This window comes from Camelus dromedarius, chromosome 1 (genome assembly GCF_036321535.1).
Source record: "Camelus dromedarius isolate mCamDro1 chromosome 1, mCamDro1.pat, whole genome shotgun sequence".
Taxonomy (NCBI): Eukaryota; Metazoa; Chordata; class Mammalia; order Artiodactyla; family Camelidae; genus Camelus; species Camelus dromedarius.
The window spans coordinates 82,644,822-82,661,732 of NC_087436.1; the positions used below are offsets into that span (position 1 = coordinate 82,644,822).

The 16,911-nt window shown below is 38.6% G+C and overlaps 1 protein-coding gene and 1 non-coding gene across 2 annotated transcripts; both read left to right on the top strand.

The window, feature by feature from the left end:
* The first annotated feature begins 8,603 nt into the window (after window positions 1-8,603).
* DSPP (dentin sialophosphoprotein) lies at window positions 8,604-14,919 on the top strand. Its single transcript, XM_064489307.1, has 4 exons — window positions 8,604-8,681; window positions 10,528-10,614; window positions 10,740-11,732; window positions 12,211-14,919. The coding sequence occupies exons 1-4, from the start codon at window positions 8,604-8,606 to the stop codon at window positions 14,662-14,664; spliced, it is 3,612 nt and encodes a 1,203-aa protein (XP_064345377.1). The 3' UTR covers window positions 14,665-14,919.
* TRNAD-AUC (transfer RNA aspartic acid (anticodon AUC)) lies at window positions 9,438-9,510 on the top strand. The gene has a single exon. It is a non-coding gene; the product is annotated as a tRNA-Asp (tRNA).
* Window positions 14,920-16,911: the final 1,992 nt, after the last annotated feature.

Here is a 16,911-nt window from a genome sequence, read left to right on the forward strand (position 1 = left end):
GCTCCAGTCCTATGAAAAACGTCATTGGCAATTTGATAGGGCTTGCATTGAGTCTGTATATTGCCTTGGGTAGTATGGCTATTTTAACAATATTCAGCATTCTGATCCAAGAGCATGGTACATCTTTTCATCTGTTTGTTTCATCTTCAATTTCTTTCATCAGTGTCTTATAGTTTTTGGAGTATAGGTACTTTGCCTCTTTAGGTAGGTTTATTCCTAAGTATTTCATTCTTTTTTGATGTGATGGTAAATGGCATTGTTTCCTTAATTTCTTTTTCTGCTATTTCATTGTTAGTGTATAGGAATGCAACTGATTTCTGTATGTTAATTTTGTATCCTGAAACTTCGCTGAATTCATTGATGAACTCTAGTAGTTTTCTGACGGCCTCTTTAGGATTTTCTACATAGAATACCATGTCACCTGCAAATGGTGACAGTTTTACTTCTTCATTTCAAATTTGGATTACTTTTATTTCTTTCCTTCTCTGATTACTGTGGCTAGGACTTCCAAAACTATGTTGAATAAATGTGATGAGTGGACATCTTTGCCTAGTTCCTGATCTTAGAGGAAATGCTTTCAGCTTTTCACCATTGAGATTAATGTTAGCTATGGGTTTGTCATATACAGCCTTTATTACATTGAAGTATGTTCCCTCTGTGCCCACTTTCTGAAGAGTTTTTATCATAAATGAAAGTTGAACTTTATCAAAAGCTTCTTTTGCATCTATTGAGATAATCATATAGTTTTCATTCTTCAGCTTGTTAATGTGGTATATCACATTGATAGATTTGCAGATATTAAAAAATTCTTGCATCCCTGAGATAAATCCCACTTGATCATGATGTATGATATTTTGAATGTATTCTTGTAGTGGATTTGCTAGTATTTTTTAAAGGATTTTTACATCTATATTCATAAGTGATATTGGCCTGTAATTTTCTCTTTTTGTGGTATCTTTGTCTGGTTTTGGTATCAGGGTGATGGTAGCCTCATAGAATGGATTTGGAAGTGTTCCTTCCTCTTGGTAGCAGCATATTCTAACAGTTATTTGAACTGACGGCTGATGAAATCTACTGTGGAAAGCCATTACAACTTGTGCTGTGATTATTTTATCTTCTTCATCTGAATGTCTTACAAAACTTTACTATTTTATCACATATTTGGCAGTAGTTGATGAAATTGCATATCTCTTATGTTTAGTTATTATTTCATACTGGTTTATCACTGCCTTTCTGCCATTTTTAATTTTAAGTTAACAATTGGGAATGGCACAGAGTTTCCAAAGGACTTCTTCCTCATTTAATAAATTGTGATCAGAAAATTTATCACAGAATTTACAGTTACGTTTTGGCATTTTGGGTTTCAAAATACACCACTTAAACGGAAAACACAGCAAGAAATGAAAAGACTGAATTTGATAATGTCATAGTCATGATAGTGTGTCATTCACAAGTCAGAACTCATAACTATCAGCAGGGGTTGAACTGTTGAAAAAGTTGCAAAACTGACAACAAACAGAACTTAATATCTGATGTAAAAAAAGTGAACTTCTTTGCTTACAAGGAAGAGCTGTACTCATAAAGCACAGTATTACTGAATTAGTGTTTTCAGAAGCCTGGCTTTGATGGATTGGTGGACTTTCAGAAGTGAGAGAGGTCCATGATTGGTGGACGTGCAGTTGGACTAGTGTGGTCACTGGAACGAGGCACTTACTGGTTGGCTGTTGTCTAGAAATGTGGAGTTGTCACTGATCGGCCGACTTTTGGAAGCTTGGGATGCCATTGATTTGCCAACTTTCAGAAGCATAGTTTACTGGAGTGCGGCTGTTGCTTTTTGGCTGATTTTCAGAGCATGAGCACTGATCCATAACTAATTAATGGTGATTGCTAGTTCATGACTTGAGACTTTGGCCAAAGAACAGTCCTTTTTTCCTTATGTATGAAAAATATGTATTTTAATTCTAAGCCCCCTGTTCTGGTCTTTCTTCAGTCAAACCTGCAGGGGAGAGCATGTCAGATAGTACAGATCTTTATTTGTGGAGGAATGATTTTTCAGCTAGTGTTACCATTTAGGAGATTTAAGCACCAATTACTGTAGTGGAGAAATAGTGGAAGTTGCCAATCTTTTGTAATTATTGAGAAGAGCTGAATATAAGACACTTGGATAATCTTGACAAAGTCCAACCAGGAAGCAGGAAAAGTTATTTAAATACAAGACATATCCTGTATATTCAGGACTCTCACAACCCCATCCCAACTACATCTGTGGCCCTGCTTCTCTATAATCTTCCAGGGTCTCAAAAAGGAGTGGCCCAAGGTGAAGCTGGGTAGTTTGAGAAGTCTCAAGTCAAATTAAAGAGCCACTGAAAAGTTTGACTCAAAGTAGTGACATGATTGGATTTGCATTTTAGAAAGATCACTGGCATCTGGGTGGGAGATTCAGGAGCAGGGCCCAGATATTGGAACCAGGCTTGTCTGTTAGGGTGCTCAGCACTCAGGAAAAGAAAAAGAATGCCAGCCATGATATTTTTGTTTTACTGAAGATTGGTAATTTGCTTACAGAATTACGTAAAATAACTGTCAAAGTTTTGGGGTCTTACTCAAAAGGCATCGCTTTGCCAGTAATCCTAGGAGAGTTTGGACAATGATGAGCAAAGGAAAGACCCAAACTTGTCAAAAGATCATGAAATTCACAATGTCTTCCCTATGAGGAGTCATGTGTATGCTGGGCATTGAGCAGTTTTCCATACATTACTTCCACTGTGTCATTATGAAGTAGGCAATTAATTTAGTGCAGTGGCTAAGAGCCAGGTTCTGAAGTTAGAATTTTGGGGTTCAAGTCTGGGTTCTATCAGTGATTTGTTGTGCCAATGCAGGACCCACTTTCTTCATCCCTCTGAAGATAAAACAGTGTTATCATGTGTAATCATTTTAAGGACTCCATGAAATAGTGGGCTTAGATTGTCATGTGTAGGGTATGTCCTGTTATAAGTGCTTGATAAGTGTTAGCTATTATTTTAACATAATTTTACGGGTGAAGAAACTTAATCTTAGAGAGATTAGGTTAGCTTTCCAGGGTCACACAGGAAAAGGCAGGGGTTCAACCCAGATAAAACTGACTTCAAGTCTTCAGATCTTAAACATTGCTCTCTACTAGCTCTTAATATCTGGGACAGAGGTCTGGAGAAAACAAAATATGTGCCTATGAAAGAAGAACAATTGAAGTTATTAGTTTTTTTCAGAAGAAGAAAAGATTATGTGGTCTAGCAGTTGTTGTGTTCTGCATCATAATAAGAGAGTGGAAGCTAAGACTGACCAACAGCCAAGCCATGTCTGTTACTTGAGATTCAGTTAAAATGTCTTTAAGATATTTCAGGAAACATTATGCCATCCTGAGCCTTGGTGCAAATGGAATATGGAATCTATAAGAAATGGTTACCACTTTTTAAAGGACAATGGTTATTTCTAAAAGCAATTAATATTGTATCTGTTTTCTTAATTGCACTGGTGTTAATTCAATACAGTGCAATTGAATTTAAGGTTTTTGCCATTTAAACTTCCACCAAAGAAGCCCAGCAGGGATGTTGTACTACTGCTCATACAGAGAACACATACTCAAGTGCCTAGTTTTGGTTTGTGAACTAGTTTGATTACACAACTTAAAATAATTTGAGTTAAAATATCCTCTCTGTGTCTGTACTACTATTCTTGCCTTAATTTTGACATTTGGTTCAGCTACTGTTTATCCAAATTTAAGAAAACAGGAAGACAGTGCAAAGTCATGGTAATAGAGTAGCCTCTAGATTAAGACTTTGATTCCATTCTTTCCTTAGGAACAGAATAACAATCCTGATTAAGGGTTTATAGGTAACTTGTTTAGTTACTGAGTTGATGTTAAATTTTAATTAATTGTTTGGTTTTCACAGTAAATTAAAGTTTATGTTTCTCTTTGATGAGATCTTATTGAAACCATAGTTTTAACTTCTCAATTTACAGGATTAGAAATAGATTAATTACCTTTTTCCCCTAGCAGCTTCATTGAGGTGTAATCGACACACAATGCACTGTACATATTCGAAGTGTACAATTTGATGTTTTGACATAGGTACACACCTATGAAACAATCCCACAATTAAGACAATGGAAAGTATCCATCAGAATTTCCTCATGACCCTTTAAAATCCCTTTCTTCTACCCTCCCTTCCACCCCCTCACCCCCAGCCCATGAAGCTATTGATCTATTTTCTTTCATTGTAGCTTAAAGTAGGGGTAGGCAGAATTTTAAGATGACTTTGTATAATCCTCTCCCCTTTGAGTGTAGTGAGAACGTGTGAATATGATGAAGTATCATTTTCATAATTATGTCCTGTTCTGTGGCCAAAGAGATTTGTCAGATGTAATGAAGTTTGCTAATCAGTTGACTTTAAGATAAACAGATTATTTGATTGAGGCTAACCGAGCTAAATGAGGCCTCTAAAAGCAAAAGTACACTTGGCAACTTGTTAGGTAGCAATAGAAAACTAATACAGATTTTCGTACATGAAAATGGAGTACTAATACAAGAAATTCTTAAAATGTGGGAATGCCTCTGGAATCAGACAGTGGGTAGAGGCTGGAAAACTGTTAGTAGAAATATAGATGTTAAGGACGCTGCTTATAAGGTCTCAGAAGGAAGTGAAAAGGGCATTTTGGAGGAACAAGGATCTTGTTATACTTGTGCAGAAAGCTTAGCAGAATTATGTCCCTCGGTTATGATCAAAGCAGAATTTGTAAACCATGAACTTGGATATATAGCTAAGGAGATTTTTGAGCAAAGTATTGAAGATGCTGCCTGGCTTCTTCTTGCTGCTTATAATAAAATGCAAGAGGAGACATACATTGAGAGAAAAATTGTGAAAGAAAAAGGAACCAGGATCTGATGATATTGAAAGGCCCCTGTCTATCCAAATGGTGAAAGAAGCTAAAATTAAGAGATTCACTGTCAAGAGAGAATGATCTAGAAAAATAGCTGAGGATGTGACTCACAAACATTTGCTGAAACCTGGGAAAGTTAACAAAAGATAAGAATATTCACATTAATTCAAATCCAAGGAAAAGGAAGGCAGGACCAGTTCACCAACCTCTACTAGTACCTAGGTGTGACTGAGGGCGTTGTGTTGCTTCCAGAAGTGACTTAAGACTCCTTAAAATTTGGTTAGGCCCTTAGAGCCACCCATGTAAACATGCTGTTTAAATAAAGACACAGTGCTTGCTATGAAAACACAGCCTCAAGGCAAATCCTCTTTCCATTCTTCCACTCCTTTTCAACCTTCCTGCTTTCCCTGTAAATGTCCTACACATAAATCCTGGAGTGACCACTGTTGTAGTCTTAGCAACTTACTTGGTTTGCATCTGTTGATATTACAAGGTTTAAGAATTTGGGATATTTCTGAAAATTCTGAACAAGTGCGTGGAGAGACACAGACTGTTGAGGTTTTGAACTCACACATTGGGGAACGGGTTTAGGGATTACCTGCATTGTAGCATGTGTCTGGGGTTCAAGAGAAAGGTGAGTTCAGGTACCCAAACTTCTGCTAGAATTATCGTCTGGTTTTCTATGTGGTCCTCCATAGCCAGCACAGATAACTGAGAGATAATTCACAGCTAGACCTCCTGCCTGTATGCACTTTTTGCACATCTAGCTGCCTTACAATAAGTTTTGGTATCTTGAATATCTATTTTTAAAATTCAGTTTGAATACTAAATTGGTACATTTTAAACTTCATATCGCTGTTTATTTAAGTCAGAGAGATTTCATGGGAGTTACTGTTTATAGATTGTTAAAGCCTCCTCAGGCATGCCAGGGCTGTTGCATGTGGACAGTTTCTTGAATTATAGCACAGGAATGTTAATACCTACCTCAGGAATGATAGGGGTCTTAAATAGGCAGTATATTTACGAAAGAAACCTAGAGTTTTCTTAGATTGCCAACCTTAGTAAGACAAGAAATGTCAGGGTGACAGAGTTTAAGTGGCTCTTTTCAGATATGTTACACTGATTATCTATATTTAAGATGCAGAACAGCTTCCCAGGAGCTATTTAATTAAGTGAAAGTAAGCCTAGTCCCTTTGGAACTGAATGTTTTAGTGAGCAAATACGTATCAGCAAGTGAAGGAAGTGGGGGACTTTATTATGTGCTTCATAGACACGGTGACACTTTATAACCCCATATCAGGGATCCTAAACAGTGATTGGTTGAGAAAATTATCAAACTGACTTTAAATTTCGGCAGGTACAAAATTGTCATGCAAAAGTCCGGGGCAGTGTGCCACTCTCAGTCTTCAAAGAGAAAGGTAAGAAATCCTGGATTTTCAAAGTCCCTTTGAAGGCTTTTAAGGTAAGATGGAACATCCTCTTTACTCAGAACCAACTGATTCCTTTAGAAAGAAATCTGAATTTCAGAGAAGTAGCCGACTTGATTTTAAGAAACCAATAACCCTTATGATTAGACTTTTCCCTTTCCCTTTTGACTTGTCAAATCAAGACTATGTATTAAAAGATAATGGAAGTTTATATGGTAAAGTATGCTAATTCCATCTAGGAAAATATTGGATCACTGAAGAATATAATTTTTTTCACACCCAGTATGTTAAAATATCAGTTGCTAATAGTCAGAAAAAGTATGTGTAAGGTGAAGCACATATTTTATATATAAAATATTAACAACAGAAAGTATGATTAGATTATCTGATATATAATTCACTAAAGCTCCATTACTGTTATTTTTTAATCCAGAAAAACCATCTTTAAGGATGTTTAATCTAGTTAAAGCCATTTTTTTAAGCTCACCACACGATGTAAAATGTGATGAGATTTAATAAAAAAGGAGATAATCTCTTTCTCTTTCAAATAGTAACATTTAACCCCTGACTCTATTAATAAATAAACATGGATTTGGGAATTTGATTTAACACATTATGTTATATTTATTTCAAGGTCTGGCTAATCCACTTAGTGATAAGCTCCATGAGGGTAGGGCTCATATCTATTTCCATGCATGTGGCCCACATTAGGCCTTCAAATGTCTGTTGAATGAATGAATGAATGAATCTCAGTCTACATTTAATTTTTTGGTCCCTGAAAAATCTACCTTTGGCCTAAAAATTTTGTATTATTTTTGCCAATTGACATTGGAGTTTTAAAACTAGATTAAAACACTTCTACTGAGGGTATCTGGAGATTCTGACTTCTGTCACACACCTTTTCTGTTTCATGATATAATAACAGGTTTGGAAAATAAAAGACATGTTACTAAACAATTGGCAAACTGAGGTGGGAACCTGATAAGTATCTGATTGCTTTGATAAAAAATTGGATAACTCAGATTTAAAATATCTACATTGGGCTTCGAATCAGAGCTTTAGTTAAGCTTTGCCTTTTAAGATTTTATTAACTTGTTCCAGTAACTAAGTAAAATCTCATTTTGTTTGTGACAATACATGAAACAATATGAAGGGGGTTCACACAATTCTGAAGCCTCTGCTTTCAGGCTGACAATACAGCCATTTCGATAATAGTTTTTCAAGCCATTTCCCTACCTGAGGATGCAGTGGCAAGCAGCGTCGTGCATCGTGCAGTCGTTCTGGAGTTGATCTGAAGGAGGGCTATCGTGGTCAGATTGCAGGATTGCAGCTTAGAAATGGGATGCGTATAACCCTGGCCTGCACTCTAGGTACCTTTCCAGGATACCATGTTCCCTCCAAATCACAGTGTGGACTGGCCTCTTCAGAGTCTATGTAATAATTAGGTTTGGGACCGCAAAATACAGTATAACCTGGGCTTCCTAAACAGCTGCTCTTCAACATTTATGCCCCAAACTCTGATTGTATTGTCCTGAGGCCTCCTCAGCCTCGTTTTTAAACTATAGCATTTTTAAAGGAAGTCTAGCTATTCCTGGCTTGCTGCTGAAGGGCTGTTAAGAGTAAGCACAATTTTTTTCCCCCAACTCAGTAGCTCTGAGAGGAAATGCCAATACTTCTAAGTCAGTTGATGTTCACTGAGGTTTTATTATGTTTCCACTATCAACATTAAATTCAATCAAGGCTATCTAATGACATACAGTATTTTAATCTATAAGCCCAGTGGGAATGCATGAAATGGAAGTAAAATCCTTCCTTTCTTTCTATAGTGATAGCATCATAACATCAAGAAATCCAATTTTCAGTAAACAGCAATTTAAAATTTTGATTCTCATGAATGCACTGTCTATCCCACTGTACTGAAAATATGTATTAGACCATTTCTGAATGTGAATTCTAATAGGAATGAAGGGTCATGTTTTTAGAAGTCCCACATAATAATTGCTATCATTTATTAAGAGATTGCTAAATGCACGGAACAGTGCTACGCGTTGCTTATACTAATAAGTATTTATTCACAAAATGCCCTTTTCCTGTGCCACATTTTGGAATTCAGTGATCACCAAGACACTCACCTGGACCTCAGGAGCTCTCAGTAGGGCAGGGAAACATAAATAGCCAGGCTATTTTAAAACAGTGAGAACACTGTGCTGCTCCCAGTGAGGCGTGCAGAAGCTGCAGGGTGTAAAGAGGGAGAGACACCAAATGCCCTTTGACATAGAGTCAAAGAATGTTCTCAGAGAAAATTCTGCTGCTGATAATCAGGATAATCCTGAAGTGCAGGTATCATTATTATCCTCGACCGAGGAATGAAATGCTTAAACAAGCTACTTAAATTCCCCAAGCTCACACGTCAAGTAGCAAAGGTAGCATTTGAACTCAGGTCTCTGAATCCCAACTCCACATTCTTTCCACTAGCCTGGACTCCTTCATGCTTGTAATTTCTCTCCCTTGCCACCGAGTACAGCCCAATTGTATAGCTTTGGGGTGGGGATGATAAGTGCTTTATCTTTTAAGCACAACCGTAGCAGGATTAGTTAATGTTTGATTACAACTATTCAGAAGACATGTTATTGCCATCAAGAAGAGCAGAAGGAGAAAGTTATAGTTATGGCTTTTGTAACTGCATGGCTGTACCCCTTCATTGGCAAAGGCAGAAAAAGTCTAGGTAGCTTCATCAGTTCTGAGCTTGATGGTGTCCTTGTATGTCTCTGTGACCACTCCAGGTGTGTTCTGGAGCCCTGAGGCTTGGCAGCTTCTTCTCATGTTGGATGTATCCGCCTTGCCTAGGAAAAAGGCAAATGCTTACAGACCAAAATAATACATTATATGGTTATCATTTTTTGCTCTTCAAGTAATTATGTGCTATTCTTTTTTTTCCCTTCAAAAACAGCCACTGATTAATATTCCTAAAGAAAATGAAGATAATTATATATTTTTGCATTTGGGTGGTAGCATGGGCCATTCCAGTAAGTATACTTTCCTCAAAAATTCTTACTTTGCTGCCTCTTTTAAACTAACATTAAAATATATATAGGAGGAGGGTATAGCTCAGTGGTGGAGCACATGCTTATCATGCGCGAGGTCCTGGGTTCAATTCCCAGTACCTCCATCAAAAAAAAAAGTAGAAAAAAGCATGTATTTCCTTGAGACCTTACAGATCAGCTAAGCCTAAACTTTTAGATTTGCATGGAAGACTTTACAAGGTATATTAGGGATCTCAACAAAACCAAATATGCACTCCAATGCGTGTTCCCATTCTTCTCACAGAAACTCCTGTCTTGTTGGAAGTATTATTTTAAAATTCATTTAGATTAACTTACATTTAATGTTTAGATGTCATGGAGATTTGTCCATCTTTGCTCATGCCCTATGAATTTCATTTTAATGTCAATGAAGACTGTATTGTTTAGGAAGTTTTCAAGAAAGAAAAATAGGGAAAAAATCACATTTTTTTCAACAAAGGGGAAACTAATGTCTCACTCACAGAATTATTTTCCATATGCTCCCTGTGGAAAATTTGGAATATACAGATAAACACCAACAAAGAAAAATTAGGAAAATTAAACCATTTGCAATTCTATTAGTCAGTTTCTATGGTTAACAGTATGATATGGATATTTTTTCATAATACCAAACATGTTGGTATTTATGTAGTTGAGAGTTTTCCCAGCTATTTCCATTGTGCTCTTGAAGGGCACAGAAGGAGCATCGGACTTGCTTTGGCTTCTGCCCTGCCTCTGGTCATGCCTACTGTTCTCTTAGGGGTTTTGGCCAAGGTTACACTTAACTTGGGTCTGGTGCTATTGCAAGAAACTTAACGTACAGAAACACCAAAGGTCTCTCTCCTCATTTTTATAAAAGACTTCCATTTCTACAGTTGAGACAAGTGGTCTGGTTAATACTTCAGTAAAATTGGTAATACTGTTATGAAAAATATCTGTATGACAAATTCAAATTCTATATAAGCCCTGTGACAAGCCACTTTTCTTTTCTACCCAATTAGATCATTCTTTGGCCTCTGTGTTATGTCTTTTTTTCCTTCATTTAGTGAAAAGTGCATGCATGTGTGTGTGTACATGTAGACAAAATAAGAATGTTTTCAATTCCAGTATTTTCACTTTGGTAGGTTCCTCAGATCAAGCCATTGGAAAGACATGCTGTGAACAAAGATGTGAATTTAAATCTTCTAGCAAAACCGAAAGTGCCAATACAGGTATAGAATGTAGAAATGTGTTTCTAAGCTGTTTTTAGATTCCAAAAAATCAATGCTCATCTTTTCAGTTTGCTTTACTTTAAGATGATATCCGCAGTTTATTTTGAACTGCTTCTCTTTTCCAGGATGAGTTAAATGCCAATGATACCACCAAAGAAAGTGGTGTCCCCATGTATGAAAAAGAAAGAGAAATGCAACAATATACCAAAGATGGTTACAAGGGAGAGGGGAATGGCTCTGAGTGGGCAGAAGTAGAAAAGAGTTCTACACAATCTACGGTAGCAAATGAAGAGGGGAACACTGAGGGTCTGAAAGGGGGCGCAGGAAAACCAGAAACATATGGTCATGATGGGATACATGGACAAGAAGATAGCGCCACCATAAATGGCATCAGGGGGCAAGTAAGCATCATCGACAGTGCTGACACAGCAAATGGGAGCGATATTAATGGAATTGTTGATAAGCATTCAGAAAATGGGGGTGTTGGAAATGCAAGTCAGAGTGAGGATGCCACTGTTGTCCAAGAAGATGGACCTCAAGCAGCTGGAAGCAACAACAGTACAGGTCATGAGGATGAAATAAATGGGAATTTCTGTAGAAATGGGGGTGATACAAGTGCAGTAACACCACAGAGAGAAGGAGAGAGAAGTGGGAATGAGGAAACAGGGGTTACACCAGGAGGAAGTAGAATTGGCAATAGAGAAGATGTTGGCCTGGATAATTCTGATGGAAGTGCTAGTGGGAATGGAGCAGATGAGGATGAAGACAAGGGCTCTGGTGATGATGAAGGTGAGGAAACAGGGAATGGAGGAAAGGGCACAGAAAACAGCAAGGGCCAGGAGGGTCAGCCTCATGGAAAAGAAGATGATGATGACAATAGCTTAGGTCAAAATTCAGTTAGTAGTGAAGACGGTGACCCTGGGGACAAAAAAGACTCCCATGCTGTTGATGGAGACAACACCTCCAAGAGTGAGGAAGAGTCTGACCGTATTCCAGAAGACAATGGTAGTCAAAGAATAGAGGACACTCAAAAACCCAGTCACAAAGAAATCAAAGCTGTGGAAAATGGAATCACTGAAAAATTAGAGCCACCTGCTATTGGGAAGAGCCAAGATAAGGTTAGTTTGTGAAGCTGATTTCTTTCAATGGTAGTTTAAATTCTCCCCCTCCTTCCACTGACGGTAGCACAAAAATAAAGCGTGACAAACATTCATGTATTTTTGCACCTAAATTACTTGAATGTTTAAGGGGAAAGCTGGGGTCCTTACTAGAAATTGATACAGAACAATTTTAAAAGGCAGATGTCTCTGAAAACTTGGTTATAATTCTTTAAAAGTCATATGCTAAACAATTAATTCACCATGTAACTGTTTACCAAAGTTCCTACTAGGTAGACATCCTACTGGGATGACCTATAAACACCAGAGTACTTTCAAGTACTGAATAAGGCACATTTTCACAAACAGATGTTTCTGAAGCACTGGAAGCTGAACTCCTGTTCTCTGGTCACTTTCCCCAGATAGTCTTCCTCAGACCAATGCAGTTTTGCAGCATAACATTCACTAATTAATCATGCTTTTCTCCATCTTTCCGTAGGGAACAGAAGTTGAAGTTCCCAGCAGTGGCCTCAGAAACAATATTACCAAAGAAACTGGGAAAGTCAATGAAGACAAAGAGAGTAAAGGCCAAAATGGAATGATTGTGGGCAAAGGAAATGTCAAGACCCAAGGAGAGGTTGACATCACGCAAGGACTTGGCCAGAAATCAGAACCTGGAAATAAGTTTGGACCCAGCAAAACACGTAGTGACAGTAACAGTGATGGATATGACAGTAACGAGTTTGATGAAGAATCCATGCAAGGAGATGATCCCAACAGCAGCGATGAGTCTAATGGCAGTGAAGATGCCAATTCTGAAGGTGATAATAACCACAGTAGCCGAGGAGATGCTTCTTATAACTCTGATGAATCAAAAGATAATGGCAGTGACAGTAACTCACAAGGAGGAGACGATGATGATCATGATAACACATCAGATGCTAATGATAGTGACAGTGATGACAATGGTAACAATGGAGGTGATGACAATGGCAAATCAGACAGCAGCAAAGATAAATCAGATGACAGTGACAGCAATGACAGTAGTGATAGCAGTGACAGCAGTGACAACAAGTCTGACAGTAGTGACAGCAGTGATAGCAGTGACAGCAGTGACAACAAGTCTGACAGTAGTGACAGCAGCGACAGTAGTGATAGCAGTGACAGCAGTGATAGTGACAGCAAGTCAGACAGCAGTGACAGCAGTGATAGTGACAGCAAGTCAGACAGCAGTGACAGCAGTGACAGTAGTGACAGCAGCGACAGCAGTGACAGTAGTGATAGTGACAGCAAGTCAGACAGCAGTGACAGTAGCGACAGCAGTGACAGCAGTGATAGTGACAGCAAGTCAGACAGCAGTGACAGCAGTGACAGTAGTGACAGCAGCGACAGCAGTGACAGCAGTGATAGTGACAGCAAGTCAGACAGCAGTGACAGTAGCGACAGCAGTGACAGTAGTGACAGCAGTGATAGTGACAGCAAGTCAGACAGCAGTGACAGCAGCGACAGCAGTGACAGTAGTGATAGTGACAGCAAGTCAGACAGCAGTGACAGTAGCAACAGCAGTGATAGCAGTGACAGTAGTGATAGTGACAGCAAGTCAGACAGCAGTGACAGCAGTGACAGCAGTGACAGTAGCGACAGCAGTGACAGCAGTGACAGTAGTGATAGTGACAGCAAGTCAGACAGCAGTGACAGTAGCGACAGCAGCAACAGCAGTGACAGTAGTGACAGCAGTGACAGCAGCAACAGCAGCGACAGCAGTGACAGTAGTGATAGTGACAGCAAGTCAGACAGCAGTGACAGTAGCGACAGCAGCAACAGCAGTGACAGTAGTGACAGCAGTGACAGCAGCGACAGCAGTGACAGCAGTGATAGTGACAGCAAGTCAGACAGCAGTGACAGTAGCGACAGCAGTGACAGTAGTGATAGTGACAGCAAGTCAGACAGCAGTGACAGCAGCGACAGCAGCAACAGCAGTGACAGTAGTGACAGCAGTGACAGCAGCGACAGCAGTGACAGCAGTGATAGTGACAGCAAGTCAGACAGCAGTGACAGTAGCGACAGCAGTGACAGTAGTGATAGTGACAGCAAGTCAGACAGCAGTGACAGCAGTGACAGTAGCAACAGCAGTGATAGCAATGACAGCAGTGACAGTAGTGATAGTGACAGCAAGTCAGACAGCAGTGACAGTAGTGACAGCAGTGACAGCAGTGACAGTAGCAACAGCAGTGACAGTAGCAACAGCAGTGATAGCAGTGACAGTAGTGACAGTAGTGATAGTGACAGCAAGTCAGACAGCAGTGACAGTAGTGACAGCAGTGATAGCAGTGACAGTAGCAACAGCAGTGACAGTAGCAACAGCAGTGACAGCAGTGACAGTAGTGACAGCAGTGACAGTAGCAACAGCAGTGACAGTAGCGACAGCAGCGACAGCAGTGACAGTAGTGATAGTGACAGCAAGTCAGACAGCAGTGACAGCAGTGATAGTGACAGCAAGTCAGACAGCAGTGACAGTAGCGACAGCAGTGACAGCAGTGACAGTAGCAACAGCAGTGATAGCAGTGACAGCAAGTCAGACAGCAGTGACAGTAGCGACAGCAGTGACAGCAGTGACAGTAGTGACAGTAGTGATAGCAGTGACAGCAAGTCAGACAGTAGTGACAGTAGTGACAGTAGTGATAGTGATAGCAGTGACAGCAATAGCAGTGACAGCAGTGATGGTGACAGTAAGTCAGACAGTAGTGACAGCAGTAATAGCAGTGACAGTAGTGAGAGCAGTGACAGCAGTAACAGCAATGACAGTGACAGTAGTGACAGCAGTGACAGTGAATCTGACAGTAGTGATGAGAGTGACAGCAAGAGCAAGCCTGGTAATGGCAACAACAGTGGAAGTGACAGTGATAGTGACAGTGAAGGCAGTGACAGTAATCACTCAACCAGTGATGATTAGAACTAAAGAAAAACCCATGAGATTCCTTTTGTGAAAAATCTGGTGAGTAATTGATAGGAAATAAAGATTTCCAGGGAAGTAGAGAAAGGGGAGAAATACACAGAAGACATATGTAAACATCCACATATCCCAGAAACGACGAGAGAAATAGTCAAACTGTCAGATTCAGAACCAAGTGCCAACACCTTCAGAGAGAGAATCTGACTGTGTACATGTATGTTAAATATGTCCTGAAAAGATCTTGTTAAAAGTATAAACATAAACATAAATTAACAATTAAAATATTCTTTAATACTTTACACAGAAACCTCAAGTAATCACTTACTCAATAACTTCAAGTGCCAAGTGCTTTAGAGAACGTAGCAGGTAAACACATCTTATAAACAACCTGTGGCATTGCCTTAATCAGTCAGTAATTATATGTCCTGGATAGATGGTCTGCATACTGCTGAGTAAAAGATGCTGTTACCATGATATCCAGCTTGGTTATAACTAATATGCTTGTTCTAAGAACAAAATACACTTGTAATATGAAAAAAGAATTGCAGCAACAATTTAACCTACCTGGACCATAGGAATAATCTCTGTAATTAGTGAATAGAGTAATTACAAATTATGGAAATTCTAAACAGTGCTAGTCAGAAAAGAATTCAGAGGCCGGTTTATACAACAAAATTTCACATGTAGTATCACATTCCTGCAAACTGCTGGAAACGTAGCGTGAAGCCCCTGAAACTATTGACAAAACTGAATCAGTGCTTAGAACATGTCTTGCCTCCAGTTGGCACTCTCCAACAATTAATACATAAATGAACTCATGAATGAAGGACTCTTGGAAGGGGTGCAATTTTGAACTCTCTGCTCAGAACTCTGTTAAATGGAGTCAATTATTTGTCTTCAACCTCAGTCTCACCAAGTCAAACTTGGTTCACACTTGCCCTTTAAACCCCTACATGTCAAAATTTCCAAATCAGACCCTGAGGCTCCCTTCTCACTATTAATCTCTTTAACAAATCCAACAGTTGCCAGTGGGTGATGCATTGGAAACTACCCATTTTTATTTGAGAGTCATACATGTAGCTAAAATCTGAACATAGTTTCTTCAGATTTTGCATGAATGAGGTTAATTCTTAGTTTTGAGTTGAAGCCCTAACCCTAGAACATGAGGATCTTAAAGGTGCATGAGGCTAGAGTGTAATATTTAATAGGGCGGAGATATAACCTATTGCCCAAGCTAGGATACACCTGAGAGTGAAAGGGGTGTTATGAGTAATTACGTGGGGACAAGAGGTGTAAATTGGACGTCTGGGGACTCTGGGAGTGACCATAGCCATAAGCCTTTAGGGTATTATTCAAGATTTAGTAGTAAGAATTCATTAATTTTCCTTTTTCCACTCGGATGATTATTTTAGATTTGTTCTAATTCAAAGACAAAATTCTATATGGCGAAGTTTTGAATGCAACTTCTTTAATGTTAATTTTCAACCAGTCATTAATTTATGTCCTAATATTAGGCATATTTTACACAAAGAGTTTCAGTAGGCTTTTCCCCCACCTCCTTCCTACTTTATGCAAGTTTCTTAGTTAAGAGGTTAATATTGCAAGGAATATTGCTGAAGGCTTTAAAAAATACTGCTATTTAGAAACTACTTGGTAACTCATAATACTGTAAAATTTCAGGTTTCTGCTATATCACAGTCATGTAAATGACTCCAAACTTCTTTCTTTAAAATATGCTCTAGATTTTTAACTCCTTTAGGCTTCAGGGTTTTTTGTTTTTTTCCAATTTGTTAAGTGTGGCTTCTAGTAACTGTCCCACCTGTTGCAAAAGGTTGTTGTGAGCACTAAATCAGGCATTGAATGTGACACTCTTTGTAAATTATATAAGATATATAAATGAGAAAGATAATGAATTTTGGTGCTATAATAAACATCTATTTATATGACTGTTCACAAGAAAAACTCCCTTCAACTTGATGAGTTTGTGAGTACTTACTTCCTCCAGCATATTTTTAAAAATTAACTATTTTGAATTGAAAAAGTAATATATGTATATACACAAAATAAAAATTTCAAACACTATGAAGAGGTGTACAAAAATATTAAATCTCTATCACTCCAGACTCCCAGGCCTCTATTTCTCTTCCAAAGAGGCAATTCCCATTATTAATAACTTGTGGAACTTTCCAGAAATAGTCTATGCACATATAAACACATATGTGTTTTAAAAACACATGGAAGTCTACT

Excerpts from the sequence above, each read along its gene's own strand:
- DSPP (XM_064489307.1), top strand. The coding sequence starts at position 8,604 with ATGCCCTTTGACATAGAGTCAAAGAATGTTCTCAGAGAAAATTCTGCT. Across the intron at positions 10,615-10,739 it reads AACCGAAAGTGCCAATACAG|GATGAGTTAAATGCCAATGA; the intron begins GTATAGAATGTA and ends TCTCTTTTCCAG. Across the intron at positions 11,733-12,210 it reads TTGGGAAGAGCCAAGATAAG|GGAACAGAAGTTGAAGTTCC; the intron begins GTTAGTTTGTGA and ends ATCTTTCCGTAG.